This window comes from Grammomys surdaster, unplaced genomic scaffold (assembly GCF_004785775.1).
Source record: "Grammomys surdaster isolate TR1022 unplaced genomic scaffold, NIH_TR_1.0 63, whole genome shotgun sequence".
Taxonomy (NCBI): domain Eukaryota; kingdom Metazoa; phylum Chordata; class Mammalia; order Rodentia; family Muridae; genus Grammomys; species Grammomys surdaster.
In genome coordinates this window covers 11,440,281-11,459,890 of record NW_021604565.1, presented here as the reverse complement: position 1 = coordinate 11,459,890, position 19,610 = coordinate 11,440,281, and the positions used below count along the sequence as shown (strand labels likewise).

Genomic DNA, 19,610 nt, shown 5'->3' with positions numbered 1-19,610 from the left:
TTGTTGCATAACTTCCTAAGTTGCAAAACTGTACTTTTGAAAAAGAAAGGTCAAGGCTATGGGCAGACGTGTGGAGCTGACAACTCTCCTATCCACTCCAACAAAACCCCTTCCGTGATCTCGTCCTGGAGTTTCTATGTGCGTCTTCATAGATGGGAAGAATACTGTAACTCCCTGGCCTCATTCCTTGTCCAGGCATATAGATCACAGAGGGCTCATGTCCTAGAGTCTGAAATGAGCCTGCTGAATCCAGTCTCTGTCCAATGTGTGAGAAACCACTCAGATGTCTTCAGACATAAACAGTACTTTAGTGTACTGACAAAGACTAAGATGGATTTGTCATGATACTTTATCACAGCAACAGAGAATAACTAGAGACATCGTTAAATTTAGTCAACCATAGAAAGCAGTCATAAAGGACATACAAGCATCTAATTGAGATCAAGTGCCTAACCACTAGACATTGTAATGGCGGTAGATCATCTGACTCTAATACAGTCACACGTTAAACTGACCTATAAGTTACATGTTATTATCCTTAATTTACACACAGTGGTGATTGAGCCATAAAGAAATCCAGAGACTTATAAGAGCAAGAACAATGGTACTTTCCACACAGGATGGCTGTCCTACGTGTAAAATACTTCAGAGAGGTACCAGGACCAGAAACAGTCAATAAATGCAAGTACATCTTTATCACCAGCACAGTAAGAACACAAGGTTGGTCTGAGCAGCACAGGGATACCTATGCCATTTATTTAGTTCAGGAGCAGTTAACTCAGTGATTACTGAATCAGGCAATGTGTTGCACCTTGGATAGCAGTGACAAGCCAGTACCACATGCAAGATACATTAAGCACGTAGTGTAATGATTTGAATTCTGGAGCCTTTCCAAAATTCATGTTCAAATTTAATTTCTAATGCACTAGTGCTGGGGAGTGCAGCCTTTAGGAGGTGACCAGACCACAAGGGCTCTGCTTTTATTAATGAGTTGGAGAAATGGTTCAGTGCTTGAGAGAGTGGACTGCTCTTCTAGAGGGCCCAAGTTCTGTTCCCAGCACCCATGTATGGCAGGTTACAACCACGTGCAACTCCAGCTCCAGGAGAGCCAACTTCCTCTTCTGGCCTCCATGGGCCTTGGCACTCACATGTATGTGTCTCCATATAGATACACACACACACACACACACACACACACACTTAAAAATAAAATCAGTCTTAGAAAGGTCTCCACAGTATTCAGTCCCTTCTGCCCGTCCACCTTCCGTGACAAGATGGCGCAGAGTTCAAGGTGCCACCTTGAAAACAGAGAGCCACCCTTACCAGGCAGCCTGTACTATTTAGAATACATTTCTATTTATGAATTATCCAGTTTCAGGTATTTTGTTGGGAGAGCATGAATGAATGAAAACAAAAAGGAAAAACTGAATTTGCAATTTAAAAACCAATAGAGGGAGAGGCCATTTAAAAGACAGAGACAGCAATGTAAGTTCAACCTGACAAGGGAAAAGTACAACTTGCTTCTGCCTGGACAGTTTATACTCTGCTCAGATAGACAGAAGGAAAATAGGAGCAAGGCTACCTCCATTTACAAAGCCATCAGTAAACATCAGGTAAGCAAGTTCATCAGAACATGCACAGCCAGGGTATAGAAGCACAGTCCCTGAGACATATACAAGGTGGGATGACAGTTACTACAGCTTCAGTAGCAGCTAGTGCATTTCAGAGTCAGGCGCTCCACTAAACCACACAGGGTATCTCAATGAGCAATCCACCATTAATGGCTGCATCTGAAAGTAAATTCAGTACTGTCTACAGTGAAATGGTAGCAAGGGAGATGGGACCTTGCTCCTCAGACGCGGTGTTCACTGACTCAGACGGGTGGAAATGTTAACTTGAATTCATGAGTCGGTACCTAAGAGATGGATACTCATGCAGGGCACAGTGACAGTTCTGGGAGAGTCAGTGTAAGATGGCCACTGCCAAGGGCATTCTGCGAACTTTATTCAGTAGCCTATCCTCTCAAATCCTATGCAGTAGGTAGTACGACTCCTCATTGTGAAGCTCAGAGATTACGTGAGATAAAGACATGCTTCACTGGGAACTGGGACATAAGGCTTGAAGATCCAGATGCCCAGAAAACAAGTAAAGACACACACAGACATTTACAGTGAAACACCCTAAATGGACATCGAAAGAAACAAGGGGAAAGCATGTTGTTTCCTGCTTGCATGTTGGCTGTCTAAGCATCCTCTTCCACTCTGGGGCTCTGTGTTCTCTCTCTCTCTCTCTCTCTCTCTCTCTCTCTCTCTCTCTCTCTCTCTCCCTCCCGCCCTCCCTCCCCCTCCCTCTCTCCCTCCCTCCCCCCCTCCCTCCCCCTCTCTCTCTCTCTCTGACATGTCCTTGCCTTGTCTCATAGTTCTGACCTTGCTTTGTCTAAAGCTTCTGTCTTTCCTTGTATCCATTCTCTCTCTCTCTTCACTCACTGCCATACCATTCTTAGAGTCTTAGAAGCTAGAGGTCATGGGATTCCAGGTGTGTCCCACCCCGGATAGCCATGAAGTGACCCAATACAAAACTGTACTCTTACTTAAAATATGACAGTATTTTGTGACATTTTGTAGCCCCTGGAGTCTCTGTCTTTGAGAACTGTGCCTTTGTTAGGCTGCTTGTATAGCTTCTGATACTTCACTATGGTATCTCCCTTTTGAAAGCATTTCCACCTCCATAGCATCTCTGCCCATCACATTGGCTCCTGCTTGCACATTTGTGTAATGGCTACTCTTCCTTCTATATGCCTATCTTCCAACCTAGCTCTCCAGATGTCTCTCTTCTATACCTCAGTCCTTCCTGGGCTCTCGACACAGCTCAATGGAATAGCAACTGGCTTTTGAGAAATTTGAATTTTGAGTAACTGAGGCTACTGGCCACAGAGATCTACCTGGTCATCTCACACCTAGCTTCCCAAAAAGCTTGGTCAGTGGCTGTCAAGGGCAGTGGTAAAGATGGTAATGTCAGGATCATCGGGGGATGAGACCTGGGTCACTTTAGGATACATAGTTGCCTTGGCCTTCCATTTTTCTGCTTGATGGCCTAATATAGGCAAGGCATTCTTGGCATTTTGGTTGTGACCCTAGCCTTTAATGGCTGAACTATCTCTCCAGTCCAAGATACTCTCATATGCTTATAAGCATCAGCAAGAATAGCGCCCTTCTTGGATGAATGCAATGCAGGGCTGCTCCCTGGCAGCCACAGCATGGACTCACTCTTCAGCAAATGTCAAATTCCAAACTTACAGCAGAATCCCGAGAGACACAAGATTCTCTACTACACTGGGACAATTAGACAATTATTTGGTAACAGAGAGGACTGGGTTCCCCACCACCCTCCAGCTTCCCAAGGGCCAAGAGCTGGCCTCCAGTTCGTTTGTCCTCTGTGACTCACACTCTTAGTTCATTTTGTTTCTCCCCTCGCTCGAACTTTTCTCCTGGCTCCTTGACACTCTCTCCAACCTTCCTCATAAATGCCCACCCCCACTTTTTTCTTTTTCTTTTTTTTTTTTTTCAGTTCACAAAGTTTCTACTCATTTAACAACAGGAAGGGGCAAAAAAATGTTTTGTAGTATGTATTTCTATGGGAAAAATTATGTTGGAAAATACAATGAATTATTAGCAGTGATTTTTCTCAATCTTTAAATATTAATTCTTTATTATGATAAAGAATTAATGAATCAAAATAATAATTGGTGGGTCCGTGTTGGCTTCTGTTTTGGCGGTGTGTTAACAGAATACCCTGACACTCTGTCATAGTCACCACCAGGAAATTAACACCCCACCCCCAATAAATAGCTCCAAGCTTGGGAAACTGATTCCATTTGCGGATCTCAGATGAGGGTAGTTTTCAAACATACCAGTGTATGAAAGCAGAGCCACAGGATGCTCATTACTCCCATGCAAACAGCAAATGGCCACTTTTTGTTGTCGCTGTCTTTTTCCTCTTTCATACATCTAACAATTGGGGTGTGTTGGTTTTGGTTTTGGTTTTGGTTTTTCGAGACAGGGTTTCTCTGTGCAGCCCTGGCTGTCCTGGAACTCACTCTGTAGACCAGGCTGGCCTCGAACTCAGAAATCCGCCTGCCTCTGCCTCCCAAGTGCTAGGATTAAAGGCGTACGCCACCACCGGCCCAGCCAGGGGTATGTTGGAAAATACATATTTGAAATACAAAAGAGGGCCAGGTGGTGGTGGCGTACACCTTTAATCCCAGCACTTGGGAGGCAGAGGCAGGCGGATTTCTGAGTTCGAGGCCAGCCTGGTCTACAGAGTGAGTTCCAGGACAGCCAGGGCTGCACAGAGAAACCCTGTCTCAAAAAACAAACAAACAAACAAACAAACAAAAACAAAAGAAAAAGAAATACAAAAGAATAAACATATACCCTGGAAGGAAACAGGGCATGAAAAGATACAAGATGGCCTCTGAAAGCAGTGGGGTGTAGAACAGAAAAGCAAGATTTGGTCAGGAATCTACATTCAGCTCAGCTTACTGAACACCAGTTATTTACCTATTATTTCTTGCTCTAATGTTGAGATCAGGCACGGGTACTATAGCCAATCAGGAAGGTCCTGTGTACATATTAGGGGTTTGCTGGCCTGCTCTCCAAGGCTAAGGAAAACCACAATCCATCAGTGAAGAAATCAGAGGCTCACCCAACCCCTGACCCGCTCACTGTGGCATCCCCAAGTGGGGAGGGGGTTCAACTGTGAGTCTGTGCTTGCAGCTCGAACTTGCTGGAGACGCCCTCCCAGGCTTTATGTTTGAGGCTGTTTATTTTCTGTGACCATGATGTCAATGCAGAGAGTTGAGCCTTTCACTGAACTGCAGGCCCAAATGGAGAGATAAGACTGCCAGTGTCTCTGAGGTACTGCATATAGAACGCCTGCCCATCACCAGGTAAAATTTATATATAATACACGAGGTATATACAGTTACATCCCCTAGCTCTGCCCTTTTCAAGCAGTGAAGTGGAAAGCAATTACATTTATGTAGATTACCATCAAGTATGCTTCACGTGGACGATCTAGAATGAATAGATACTGACTCCAAGCAAAAACAAAGTCTTGAACGTTCAAAATCTGCCTAAAAACTAGATCACAAAACCAAGAATTTCATTAAAATCCAAAGGACAATCTGGGCCTCGTGATGTTGTGCTCTACCCGCCGTCCTTCCTATTCTTAACGTGCCCTTCCTCAGCACACAGGACTGAGAGATACTCACCTGTACATCGCTTCCCGTCCTCGGCCAGGGTATAGCCACTGTAGCACTGGCAGACGAAGGAACCCAGCATGTTCACGCACAGCTGCTCACAGCCATGGTCCTCTGTGGCACACAGATCCTGGACTGAGGCAAAGTGAAACCATTAGCTCGTAGTGCTGGAGGACAAGAGTTCCTGGCCCATGACAATTCAACTCTATAGCACTTACTACAGTAATCTTAAGTAACATTATACATTTTAATATATTATCATTGTAGAAAATTGAAGGGCAAAATACATAAAAGGAAAATCCATCTGTGGTCTACTACTACCCAGAGACAACCACTGCTGAAATTTTATGCATTTTACTGTAGATAAAAACATTTTCAAAGTTGGAATTATAAGGAAACTAAATAATTTTAATTAATATCAATTTTGTCTTTTCCTGCGACAATGAAAAGCACTTATTTTTGAGGGCTCATATGAGTTGAGTTGTGAGAGCTTCTACTTGCTCCCGGGAAGTATCATTGCTAGCCATGGACACGTGTAGGATCATCACTGTATGCTGGGATGTCTTTATTTTGAGCTGCCTTTGACACTGTGCAGATAAGGCAGTCAAGGAAGTTACCGACTTACCAGTCTGCTGGAAACAAGGTACAGTGGTTTGAGTAAGAACAGTCCCCATAGGCTGTCACCAAGGAATGACACTATTAGTAGGTGTGGCATTGCTGGAGTAGGTGTGGCCTTGGGGTAGGTGTGGCCTTGTTGGAGTATGTGAGGCCTTATTAGAGGAAGTATGTCACTCCGGAAAGGCTTTGGGGGTTTCAATCCTCAAGCTAAGCCCAAGTATTCGTCTTTCTGCTGCCTGCCAATCAAGATGTAGAACTCTCAGCTACCTTTCCAACACCGTGTCCATCTACATACCACCAGGACAATAACGGACTGTGAGTGTAAGCTAGCCTTAGTTACATGTTTAAGAGTTGCCATTGTGCCTCTTCACAGCAATAGAACACGGATGAGGACTTAAGGCCAGTCCAAGCACGACCCTGATCCCCAGATTCCCAGCAGCCTTCCTCTCCCCACCTGACCACAGCAAAGGTCTTTGATCGCTCTCTGCACTCTACTCGTCCATTCGCCCAACAAACGCCAGATGCCACGAGAGGAGCTAAGATAGACTACAGGGGTGACGGAGGAGTGACTCTTCACCGTCTGGTTTGAGTTAATTAGCCATCACGTATCCACAAAGTGCTGAGCTGGCTAGTCACTCACACACAGGGCAGGAATGTGTGTCTGGGGATTTGCCTCAGCCATGGGCTTAGGAATGCGTTAGATGAAGAAAGGGTTAAAGGCACCTTCAATCCACCGCTGACTCAGCCTCTCCTTGGCACAGACGGGCAGACATGATGGTGCTGTTTCCTGGCAAGGAGACTGCTTGGCTGCCATGAAATAACTCTACTCACGATCCTGCCATTAAAACCAGTGAGAGCCAGAGAGCATAAAGGGGACTGACTGCATTAAAGAGACATTCCTTTGGTTAAAAAGCATCACCACACCAAGTGTGATGAAAACTCAGCTGCCCAGAAAGCTGTCAGCCCCTGACTCTAACGTTTATATTTAAAAAGGAAAAAAAAGTATATAGCACTTAAAAAAAGAGATTGATTTTATCTTAACTGTGTGTCTGTTGTGTGTGCCCACCAGCATAGCTGCCCACAGAGGCGAGCACAGGGTTTAGATCCTCTGGAGCTGTCGACACGGGCTCTTGAGAGCCACCTGACATGGTACTGAGCACTGAACTCAGGTCCTCTGCAGGATGCTCTTAGTGGCTCGGCCACCTCTCCGGCCTCATCATTCTTCCTTGTTACTAAAATATCCTTTATTAGTTTCTGACAATTTTGTACAAGTAATGCCTTCTGGTTCTCTCGCTCTTCTCCCCCCCCACCAGTCTCCTTTCCATATTCATGCCCTTTTCTTCTGTGACCCACTGAGTTTACCCAGGGCTTTCTGTGAAACCTTGAGTTTGGATCCAGTGCATCCTGGAGGTGGAGTTACCAATGGGTATAAAACTAAAGCTAAGGACTGTCCCTCCCTAGGAATCCACCGTAGGCAACAGCTCAGCAAGGAAGGGTCAGGCCGTAAGTCCCTATGGATCCATGATTAACTCTGCCTAGTCTTGTGCAGGCCTAGTGCAGGCAGCCAGGGCTGCTGGAACAGCAGGATTGCAAAGACTTCTCTGTCCAGGCAGAGCAGTCTGCAGCCCTTCCCACATATCTCAGCTCTTACATTCTGTCTGCTCCCCGATCTGTGATTTCCCCTTGGCCTCAGAGGGGGTGTCATAAGCCCACCTACCTTTACATTTTTTAAATATATTTTATTTATATGAGTATACTGTCACTGTCTTCAGATACACCAGAAGAGGGCATCAGATCCAATTACAGATTGTTGTGAGCCACCATGTGGTTTCTGGGAATTGAACTCAGGACCTCTGGAAGAGCAGTCAGTGTTCTTAACCGCTGAGCCATCTCTCCAGCCCCATAAGCCCCCCTTTTAGGGAAAAGCCCTCAACTGTAATGTATTCCCAGCACTGTGAACATCCATGAGTCTGCATTTGTCTCACACTATGAAAAGCAGTTTCTTTAACTGTCCCCTCCTGGGGATGATGGTTCAGTCTGTAAAGTTCATGTCTTGGCAATATGAGGACCTGAGTTTGATCACCAGAACCCACATAAAAAGCCAAGCATGGTAGCAGGTACTTATAATCCTGGCAGTGAGACGGGAGGCAGAACAGAATCGCTGGTGCTCACTGTTAGCTCACCTCACCCACTTGGTGAAGACGTAGACCAGTGACAGACTCTCGAGTAAAAGGTACACAGTGCCTGAGGAATAACAACTGAGGCTGTCCTCTGACCTCCACAGACATGCACACGTGTGGGCACACACAGAACATACACAAATATATCATTGACTTGGTCTTTGAATTTTGTATTGTGCTTTCAGATAAACATATTAAATTAACAAAAAGATAAAATCTGATCTGAGTCAGCATCTCTATTAAGTAAGTTGGGCACATTTTTTTTCTTTTTTTTACTTTTCATTTTGATGTGTATGGATGTTTGCCTGTATGTATGTCTGTGCACCACATTCCTGCATATAGTTCCCAAGCAGGCCAAAAGAGGGCATCATGTCTCATAGAACTGGAGTTACAACAGTTGTGAGCTGTCATATGGTACTAGAAGTCAAACTCAAATGTTCTGGAAAAGCAGCCAGTGCTCTTTTCCATGGAGCCATCTCTCTCCAGCTTGAGATGAGCCCTTAAAAAATAAATTAAGATTTACACTCTCACATATTAAAATGCTCAGGTCTAAGAAGGAGAATGGAGACTGAGGGAATGTGCTGGTACGGAGGAGACCAGGACAGGCTTGGTATTTGGAGTGTGCTCTGAATCCCTGGAAAGTGGCAGGAGAGCCTGGGAAGGACTGTTAACACCAGATGGCTGGAAGCCCTCTAGCAGGCTGAGGAGTCTAAACTCCGTTCAATAGACAAAAGGGCCATCCTCAGGGGAGAGACCAGGATTCCATCCAAACTGTGCTTTGTGCTCTAGTACTTTGTGCTTTGTGCTTTGTGTCTGACAGCATCCGTCACAGATATTCTCAGCTCTGGGGACCTTAGCAGACTTCCAGCATAGCTCAATGAAAACTATTTATTTGTATGAGAACAGTATCAGGGTCCTCAGTCCCAGGCTTCAATGTGCCCATCGGATGACAGCCAGTTTGCCTCATGAGGAGCGTTTGGCTTCACGCTGGCTGGCTGTGCACCCTGCTCGCTTGCTCCTCAGAATTCATCAGGATATTAATGGTGCACGTATGCTTATGTGGTGATGCAGTCACTGCTGTCCTTAGTAGACTCTAAGTCCCTTTGCAGGTGGCCAGCACAAAGTCCTGCTGCTGAGGAAATATGGACCCAGCCCGTGGCAACAGCAGTTCCTAGCTAGCTCTGCAGGAGGCAAGAGCTTGTGCCTCTGCACCAAGTGTCATCCGGCTCCTTTGGGTCACTAGACAACCTCCACCCCCCACACACACATACACATGCACTCAACAGGAAGAGCAAGAAGAGGTAGGAATAAGGGCCTTTAGTCATTTACTTACAGTTGCCTGGCTTCAAAATTATGAGGAAGAGCTTTGGTAATAGCAGGAGAGAATACGTGTATTACCTTTTTAAAGTATCATTTCAAAACAAATGAACAAGGTCCTTGAGATACTGTGTGGTTTTGTTTTTGTACCAGAAGACTTCCCCCTATAGAACAGACAGAGCAGACGGCAAGGAAATGCTGATTATTTTCTGGTCAGGCTAGGACTCTGCAAAGTCCGAGGAATAACTGTGTGGCCCCGTCTATTTAAACAGAATGCTATTAGATATTCTGGAGTCCTTTAAAAAACACTGATGTTAGGACTGGAAGATGCTCAGATAGTGAAGTGCCTGTTGGGCAAGCATGAGGACCTGAGTTCAATCCCAAGGCAATGTGAAAAGCCAGGCACAGGTGCTTGTAACCCCAGCACTGTGGAGGCAGAACGAGTGGATCCTTCAGCTCACCAGTGAGCCAGCCTAGCTTGACTGGCAAGCTCCAGAACCCAGTGAGAGACTTTATTGGCATGGAGGAAAGGAGAGGAAAAAAGAAAGAAAAAGAAAGGGAGAAAGGGGAAAGGAAAGGAGAAGGGAAGGGAAGAGAAGAGTTCCCCTTTCTATCCCATATTTCACCGTACCATGAAATTCACTTACTTCCAGTTACACACACACACACACACACACACACACACACACACACACCATCTCTCAGTGCCAAGATACATCCCTTCTGTTAAACTAGACCGGCTAAGGGGTAGGATTTCAGCAGCAGTGTTTGCTAAATATCCTTAAAATCCCTAGAGTGAGGTAGTAGAGAATCACCAAAGCCCATGAAAGAAAAAATCCCCATGATCCTCTGAGGGGAAAGTATTCGGACTTCTCTTGTCACCCAGGGCGCCAAGGCTCAACCTTTTCTCTCCAGACACACATGAGAACTCAGAGTGTGGCAGGACCAGGAAAGATTACAGCTCCCAGTCCCAAAGATTTGTCCCATGAATACCGAGCTTGCCAGTTGGCTCTATGTGGCTGTTCTTTCATTCTGTTTTTAGAATGTTGGGATTTATGACCATGAGTGATTTGTACTGACCCAAGGGAGACTGTTGAGGGATTAATCTTATTAAACAAAGACAAAGGAATAAACAGAGACTGGGCTCTAACCAAATGCCCTGTTTCCCTAGCATTGATCACTTCCATTTGAGAAAAAAGGGACAGATGTTTTTGGACAATCCCTTATACTTTTGAAAAACAGCTTTCTTTTTTCTCCCTCACAGCCTGGAAGGACTTCACTGAAGAGTGATAAACCCACTTTAGGGCGTGGAAGAGACCTTGGCTCCAGAGTTCCTGTTACCCTGGCACAGCCTTCTGCCTCCTCTGCCTGGTGACCCAAGTATGGCTTGCGATATCCGTCAAGCACCATCTCTTCCAGAAGCCATTCAAAGACTTCCTCCCCAGGGTCCTGCAGCTATTACCATTTTCCCCAGTATGGAAAGGCTGCCATGTGTCTGCCTGGCCCAGTGAGCGTAACTGGTCTGTTCTACTGGTTTGCTCAGAGTCTCCTGCCACTGCCCCTTTGCACATGTTTCATAAATGCTCATGTCTGAAGAGACAGTGACTGTTGGATCTATGTGGTGGGATCCATAAAGTCACACTATGGGACAGGTCTCACGGGACAGGTCTCATGGGGGAGGTTTATCCAGGGGATGGAGGTGTGGGGGGTACAGAAGCTGCCTCTGGGTGGAGGAAAGAAAAATCAGAGAGAGGGGAGGAGGAATGGGGCTTCTTATCAGGAATGTGGTACATGTGCAGGAGGAGGACATGTGACACTAGGTAGCAATGGGAATTGCCTCTCAGCGGCTACTGATGACACGTCCTGCCGTAGCTAGGCTCCTCAGGCTGGCCACGGAGGTACCTGATTGCCAACAATGACTGAGGTCCATATCCCCTGCCTTCCAGCAAAGATATTCTTAACTCCCCAAGGCCCTTTCCCCCAACAGAAATGGGATCCAGGCACGATGAGAGAGATGAGAGCAAATGTCTGCACATCTCACGGCCCTCCTCATCCTTAGCAAAACACACTCCAATCTGAGGACAGGAGAAAGGAGGCACCAGTCTCTAGTTACTGGGTAAAATACCAGAAAAGCTGTCATGATGGGTAGAGAATCTGCTTGCTATCTGCTAATGTCTAGTACCAATTATAGTACCCAACACATTGGAGTTGCACAACAGGTCATTGTTGGCTAAATAAATAAATTCACATCTCTGTCACACAAACACAGGCTTGTTGGATGTCTCTAATTTATTCTTCTTACATGGACTGCAAGCTCAGTGAAGGCCTGGGCCAACACCCAGAAGTGCAAGCATTTCTGTGTTGTTGGGATAGACCAAATTGTGAGTTACTGCTGTTCTGACAGCCCCTCCCTGCCCACCCCAGAGCACTGCCACCTGGTAGGTGCTCCTGGGAAGGAATGGGAGACATGGAAAAGAGCCTTACTATTCTTTAATTTCCCTTCAGCAAGGATAAATTTTTTTGATTAGCAGATTTTTGCCTTGGAGTTGAAGATAGTCACAGAATTTGGGTGTCTTCTCACTTCTGTGTCCTTCAAACCCAATCAACTCTTTGATCCTCTTTGCTACTGTTCTTAACCTTCCCTGCCAAGAGGAGCCAGGATCAGCTCAACCAATCATGGTAAAAGGCCACCCAGTCTTCTGGTGTCTGCTCCAGCCTAGCACAGCAATCCATTCTGGCCTCTCCTTTGCATAACTGTCTTAGTAGCTTCCTGCTGCTCTAGAATGATATCCCAACCATACAGTGTGAGGCAGAGAGTACCATACAATTACCCAGTTACTCTACAGTTTTAGCTAATGCTTCTCCATTTCTCCTCTTTGTCCTTCAAGATTTTTCATGCTCCAAGACTTCTGCACATGCTGTTCTTTTTTACCTCAAATGTTCATACCCTTCCCTTGCTTGCTTTTCACCTACCTAATTTTTATGTATCCTTTAGGATACATCTTAAAGTGTATTTTATGAGGGCTGGAGAGATGGCTCAGCAGTAAAGAACACTGGCTGCTCTACTAAAGGTCCTGAGTTCAATCCCCAACACTTATATGTGGCTCTCAGCCATCTGTAGTGGGCTCTGCATCCCTCTTCTGGTGTGTGTGTGAAGACAGAGAATATACATAATATCTTTTAAAGTGTATTTTCCTTAGGCTGCGAGGCTAAGCACTGCAAGGGAATATAAATAAAAGATAAAAATATCTATCTGGGTTCCCTGAGGGACAAGCCTGACTGCATAGGGGTTGATGTCAAAAGTATCCCCTCTCCAGGAAAAAGACATCGGGACGGGTATGGCCCTCATGCCTCACTGGACAACGACAGGGGGACTGGAGCCATTACAAGGTCCCCTTCAAGTACTGGAGGTCAGGCCTCTATCCCCGCCTTCACAAGTTTAGAATTGCCACAGCCCTTCTATACTTAGATAAGGGAGGAGATGTCAGGGGCAGCCCTGCTTACACACTGAAGGCCTAAAATCAGCCATAGGGCTAAAATCAGCAATAGGCCTGTCACACATGTATACTAACACCAAGTCTTGGGTCTCAGTGGAAAAACATTGAAACAGATGACTATAAGCTATTGTAAACAGGCAACTTTTGTGGAAATTTACAAGCCTGAGTAGTCATAGACCTTGTAAATAGGTAGCCTTGGCAGACAATACCAACCTAGATAAGGACAAGCGAGTCATAGGCAGAGTCATAGTGACTTGTCCCCTGAACCTTCACCTAGCTGATACCCTGTTCTGAAGATATCTGTATTCCCCCTGAACACCCACACTCCAGTGTCATTCCCTTCCCCACATCCTGCCTTTCTGTGTTTATAACCCCTGTGTGAATTAATTACGATTTGAGAAAAAAAAAAAAGAAATTGTGTCTTATGGCAAAAAAAAAAAAAATGACAACTTCATTCATTGAAATGAGAAAAAAAAATAAAGTGTATTTTCCACGGAGACTTCAGCTGCATTTGTCAAGTCCTCCCTCACACTTTCCCACTATAATTTCCACAACAATTATAATTTAATGCTTAATTTGTAAACAACATGAACTCCCGCCTGTCACACAGAAGCAGCCAGGTCCTGATGCCTGTTTGACTCAGCAAGCTCAACTACCCAGCCTGGTGCCTGGCATGTGGTCAACGAAGGAATGTTCATGAATGATTGAATTATTCTACTTCTTCATTCAAGAAAATTCTCCATTGTATAAGGAAAACAATAGTGAATCAAAGGGACCAAAAAAGATGTAAGGAAAAAAAATTCCATTGAGATTCTAGTAAGGAATTCTTTGGTATGCTGGAGTCAGCTCATCCAAAACTGTTGACTGGTATTTCTTTCACATAGGTAGCTTGAAATGGCCATGGTAGAAGTGTTTACACCAGGGAAATTGGCAAACACTGCAAACTGGAACCTTTGTTCCTAGAGAGATGGTTAAACACCAACCAGCACATCATTAACAAGGGACCAGCAACACTGTCTTGTAAACATGGAGTAAGGCATGTTTAAGGACTACCACTTGTGTGATGGTTTGTACATGCTTGGCCCAGGGAGTGGGACTCTTAGGAGGTGTGCCCTTGTTGGAGTCGGTGTGTCACTGTTGGCACGGGCTTTAATACCCTTGTCCTCCCTGCCTGGGAGCTAGTATTCTGCTAGCAGCCTTCAGATGAATATGTAGAACTCTCAGCTCCTCCTGCACCATGCCTGCCTGGATGCTGCCATGCTCCTGCCTTGATAATTATGAACTGAACCTCTGAACCTGTAAGCCAGCTCCAAAGAGTTATCGGTTATGGTATCTACTCACAGCAGTTAAATCCTAATAAGACCCACTTAACACAATGATGAAAAAGTGGCTTTGCCGAGGTGATTCTGCACCAAGATGTGAAGAGATGACGCAGAAACAGAGTCTTTCAGGGAGCCATCACTGGAGGACAGCAGTATGTCTCTTCTAAAAAGCAAGGGGTGAGGCAAATAGGTAGAATATCATCTTTGGAGGCAAACTTGGCTTAGCTGGGAGACTTCAGCAAATGACCTTCAAGAAACAATTTTCTTTTGTTTTGGTTTTGGATTTTTGTTTGTTTATGTGTGTGTTTTGTTTCTGAGACAAAGTTTCTCAGTGTAACAGAGCCCTGGCTATCTTAGAACTCACTTTGTAGACCAGGCTAGGATTAAAAGAGTATTCTACCACATCAGGCAAGAAACAGCTTTCATCCAGCTGTGAAATAACTGAATGTAGAAAGTGCCCTGTTCACAGAGTTAAAGGATATACAATAGGTGGAGAAGTATGTGGCCTGGAGCAGGCTTAACAAACACACTCTTCACTTCTTATGTCTTGAGACAGGATGGAGAAAGGTCTACATGACACAGGCACGACCCTAGAGACAAGATCTGCCCAAGTCACAATTCCATAAAGACAGTTTCATTTTTATTGGGTACTTAGGGAAGCTTCAGACATGGATATGACACTTACAAAATATTTTAAAAGTATCTTTGGCTATGTTTGGTTTGTTAAACTGATCTAATACAGCAAAATTGGCATTTTGAAGCTTATAACAAATGGTCTGGCCAAATTCAGGCTATATCTTGCCAGGGGCAACTATTAGCACACAGTCAGCAAAATGTGCCTGTCTGCCTTTGGTCCTGGAGAATTTTTCTAGAGTGACGGACTGCAAGGACAGGTGAAATCAATTAGTAAGGGCGCCCTAGCTCCAAGCCTCAAGGCGGTGTTGCAATCCATCCACGGGGTCTCCCTGGAGGGGCGCATGAACCCTGTATTTAAGCATTTCCCTACACTCATATCCTGATCTTAGTGCTGGGTCTCAGTCCAGAGAACTTGGGATGTTCATCTCGTTAACGTTGGGGGAGGGGAGCACGAGGCAGAGGCTGTGGCTGCTTGAATAACATCACCCAGGGCTTAATCAAAGGGCTTTTATAGATGCTTCAGACGTTAGTCAAGCCGCAGCGCATGTCCAAAGACAGCTTAATTTCTCCTTTGGAATCAAAGCAAATGAACACCTTCATTAAGGTACTCTATTTTTTTAAAAATTGTTCCTTTTAGTATTTAACTCAAAATGGAGAAATGAGAAATTGTTTATCACAGCGAGAGAGAGAGAGAGAAAGAGAGAGAGAGAGAGAGAGAGACAGAGAGACAGAGACAGAGAGAGACAGAGAGAGACAGAGAAGCTGTTACCACAGCTGCGATTTCGCTTTACTGGTGTCTCTGCTTGCCCCAACCCAAAAGCTCACCCTTGAACCGGTTAGACATCTACAAAGGCAAGTCAAACCCAAGCCTACATTTTGGGGACCATCCCCCCCTTTTTCATCGTCCCTGAAAGCACTAATCTTATTTTGACAGCTGCAATTTGGCTTTTAAGACTCAACAGTAAATGTGAGTCATCGGCCTTGTGCTTCTCTCCCGAAAGAAACAAAATGAACCCAAAGTCCCAGAGAAAACAAAGCTGTCCTCTCTGGCAGGCTCCAGCTGGCCTGCTCCTCTCTCCCCAGAGCCTTTGGCTGAATTCTCCTATTCACTTGCGAGATGTTGCCTTTCCTTGGGGAAAGGAAAGTGAGGATATGGGAGAGTCTCCCCCACAAAATACTAAAACCCCAGTAACTGGGCTGGAGACAGCTCAGAGGTAAGGACAGCCCGTGTCTTTTCAGTGGACCCCCAGGGAGGCTCATAACAGCTGTAAATCCAGGCTCAGGAGATACGGTGCTCCCTTCTGGCCTCCACAGGTACCACACACACAAAATGATGCAGACATACATATAGGCAACATCCATATACATATACATTTTACAAAGACCCTGACTGAATGAAGTAATCAATGAAATAATACTTCATTGTGGGAGAGCAACGCTTTTCAGTTTTCAAAGTTATCACATCATTATGGTTTTAATACACACACACGCGCGCGCGCGCGCGCACACACGCACACACACACACACACACACACACGCGCGCGCACTCATCCGTGTGCATGCAGACTCAGCGGACTTCCTAGTGAGAGTTAAACGTCCAGGTCAAAGGGCTTTAAGATAGAATGGACATTAGACTCCACAGGTGGCTTGTAAGCCCTGCGTGGAGGTCCTGATTTTTCAGGTCTAGGCAGGTAGAGACTGGAATATATAGAAGTGGCACAAGGTTTAGGCTCATCTCCCCACGTGTGGAATTCTTTCAAAACTATTATTGCTTCGTGTTTAGTCAGTTCAGTTCTCCCACAGGGCTTTTCTCTCTCTAGATTCCTTTGTTTTTAACTCTGTGCCCCGACACAGGCAGAGAGTGAGCAAATGATACCCCGTGAGCTCTAAACTCTAGGCTCAGCAGCCAGGATTAGGAAGAAGCTGGGTGGCTGGAGTTACTTCCGGGAAGGCCTCTGGGCAGCTGGGTTAGCTGCTGGCTTGAGCAGCGGGTACTCATCCTCCCTGCCTCCCTGTCCCACCTCTGTCTCTTTTTCTGTCTCTGTCTCTCTCTGTCTCTCTCTGTCTCTTTTTGTCTGTCTGTCTGTCTGTCTGTCTGTCTGTCTGTCTGTCTGTCCCTTTCTCCCCTCCTTCTCTCTCTGTTTCTGTCTCTATCTCCGTGTGTCTCCTTTCTCTCTGCCTCTATTTCCCCCCAGACCCCTCTCCTAACCACTAGCAAGCATGTCCTGCCCAGGCTTTCTCTTCATTGATAATCTTCCTTCTCTAGGCACTTGGGTGGCATAGCTCCTGGACTCTGTAGTTTGCTCTCAAAACCATGTTTCTCAGTGAAGAACTGTGTCAGTCCCATTACTACCACCCACCCCACTTTACATCATAAAGTCATCTTTAGGACAAATCACTGCTATGGTCTTGATAATTCTGTAGGCATAAAGAATACACACTGAATTGAAACTGATCAGAATTATAAACTGAGTGTAGCCTTCATATCCTGCACTGTATGGGGCACGTAGGGGAAGCTAAAATGTGAGTTTCTTAAGTCTCACATAGAGAAGAGAAATACCCAGGAAGAGTGCTCACCCACAGAAAGGATCCCGTAGGGAATGAATAAATGCATTCATTTGAATCATTATTTGCCTTCTAGTACAGAGCAAGCATTAATATCAGATCCAACTGTGACTTTAACATGCAGGACTAATTGCAACTTTGCCCAGGGACACTGGGTTCAGCTCCTTCAGTCACCAAAGGCTGGAGTTTCCAGCTGCTTTAGCATGTGTCCTGGTCTAGTTCCAAGGCTCTTTCTACAGTCTCTTTTGCTTGCGACATTTTGGGCACCACTAACCTTCGGAGTCCCCGTTCTGATTTATAGATGCTGGCTTTATTGACTTGTAATTGGCAGAAGCCAACTGCACTAAATGCAACGTCAAGCAATCGTGGCAGTGCAGCCTGGTGCTGGAGAGGCTGAGGCCGAGAATCTAGTACAAGACTAGATTGGGCTACATATGAAAAATACATCTCAATAAAAAAAATTGTATAAATTGATAAATGGGGCATATCTATATATTATCAACACAGTCAAGATAGCAAATATAATCACCCTTATTCATCCTGTATCTCCTCCACCTGGCCCTCTTCTTGGTCCCAGAGTAACCACTGATCTACCTGTCCTCTGTCAGCATGGATTAAATGACTCAGTGAGTTGCTGGAACTTGGTCTGGTGTTACTATGTATTCAAATGCTAAACACTGGCCTCCATGATCTGGTTGCACCCTCCCCCAGCCAGCAGCGCTTCACTAACCAAGTGATATAATGTAAACTCTGCTCCCCAATTTACAGCTATTAAGTAAATAAAAGTAGCTGGGAGGATCAGAAGTAGGTGGAGTTCCAGTTACGGGGTTGAGGTGGGGTGGTGCGGGGGGGGGGGGCGGGGTCGCAGGTAGAGAACCTGAGGAAGAAGGAGAGGACAGAATGTCTCCATCAGACTCGATGGAGCAGGATCATAGGGCAGAGTGAAATGCTCTCCCCATCCCACCCCAACAGACTGCTAGAGCAGAAATAGCCCATAGTAAGAAAGTAGCCAGTTTAACCATTAGAAAATTAGATTGGGAGTAACCCCCAGTAATTGAGCAAAAGCTAAATAAATAAATCATAGTCTGAGTCTCATTCATTTGAAGCTAGATTGGCATAGGATAGGAATACTTTGTTTAATTTACAGCAAGTATTCTATTTTAACATCCAGTTCCTTTCATGCAGAAGGTTTACACTGAGGCACACTGGCTGCTGCCTGTGGAGTTCATTCCTCGTTGCTGTGTAGTATTACAGTGTGTGCTTGAGTGCACAGTCCCCAGAGGAGGAGCATGGATGGCTGCCAGGGTCGGATTATTATAAGAAAAGTGGGTGTGAACATTTGTGCTCAAATCTTTAGCCATAACTCACATCTTTGGGTAAATATCAAAGTGAATGGTAGGTACACATATTAGGTACACATCCAAGTTTACAAAAAATTGCTAAAATAATTTTCAAAAATGGTAGATAGAACATTTCATATTTTTACAAGCAATGTGTGGTGGTTTGAATCAGAATACCTCCCATAGGTTCATATATTTGAATACTTTGTCCCCAGTTGAGAGAACTGTTTAGGAAGAATTAGGAGATGTAGCTTTGATGGAGGAGGGCCGTCACTGGGAGCAGACTCTGAGGTTTCAAAAGGCTATGCCATTCCCAGTCACTTGTCTCTCTGCCTCTGGCTTGTGGGTCAAAATATAAGCTGTCATCTTATGTTGCAATGTCATGCCTGCCTGTTTGCTGTCACACTCCCCAAAATGCTGGTCGTGGACTCAAACTCACCTTCTGAAACTATAAATCCCCAATAAACTCTTCTATAAGTTGCCTTAGTCATGTGTTCCTATTGTTCCATCACAGCAATAGAAAAGTAACTAAAATACAGTGTAACAAAGTTCCAGGTTTTGATTGTGTCAGCCACTAAACTAATCAAAGAGTTGAGTAAGATCACAAGATGAAAAAGTCTACTGAATTACTATATTGTATTTCTGTACACTGGGAACATAAATCAGTATCTTAAAATACTATGTAAAATAGAGTAAAGTATAAGTTGGGACAAATGTTTAAAATACACATTTTCATTTGTTTGTTCTTAGAGACAGGGTTTGTTTGTATAGCCCTGACTGTCCTGCAACTAGCTCTGTAGATCAGGCTGGCCTTGAACTCAAAGAGATTCTGCCTCTGCCTCTGCCTCTGCCTCTGCCTCTGCCTCTGCCTCTGC

At 45.0% G+C, this 19,610-nt stretch overlaps 1 protein-coding gene across 3 annotated transcripts in view; it reads right to left on the bottom strand.

Annotated features, from left to right (window-relative positions):
- The window catches only part of Matn2 (matrilin 2), a 120,932-nt gene that overhangs the window by 48,489 nt on the left and 52,833 nt on the right, over nucleotides 1–19,610 (bottom strand). For all 3 annotated transcript variants that reach the window (XM_028765747.1, XM_028765754.1, XM_028765763.1), the window contains exon 4: nucleotides 5,273–5,395. In XM_028765747.1, coding sequence (XP_028621580.1) covers nucleotides 5,273–5,395 — 123 coding nt within the window. The remainder of the gene's footprint in view (nucleotides 1–5,272; nucleotides 5,396–19,610) is intronic.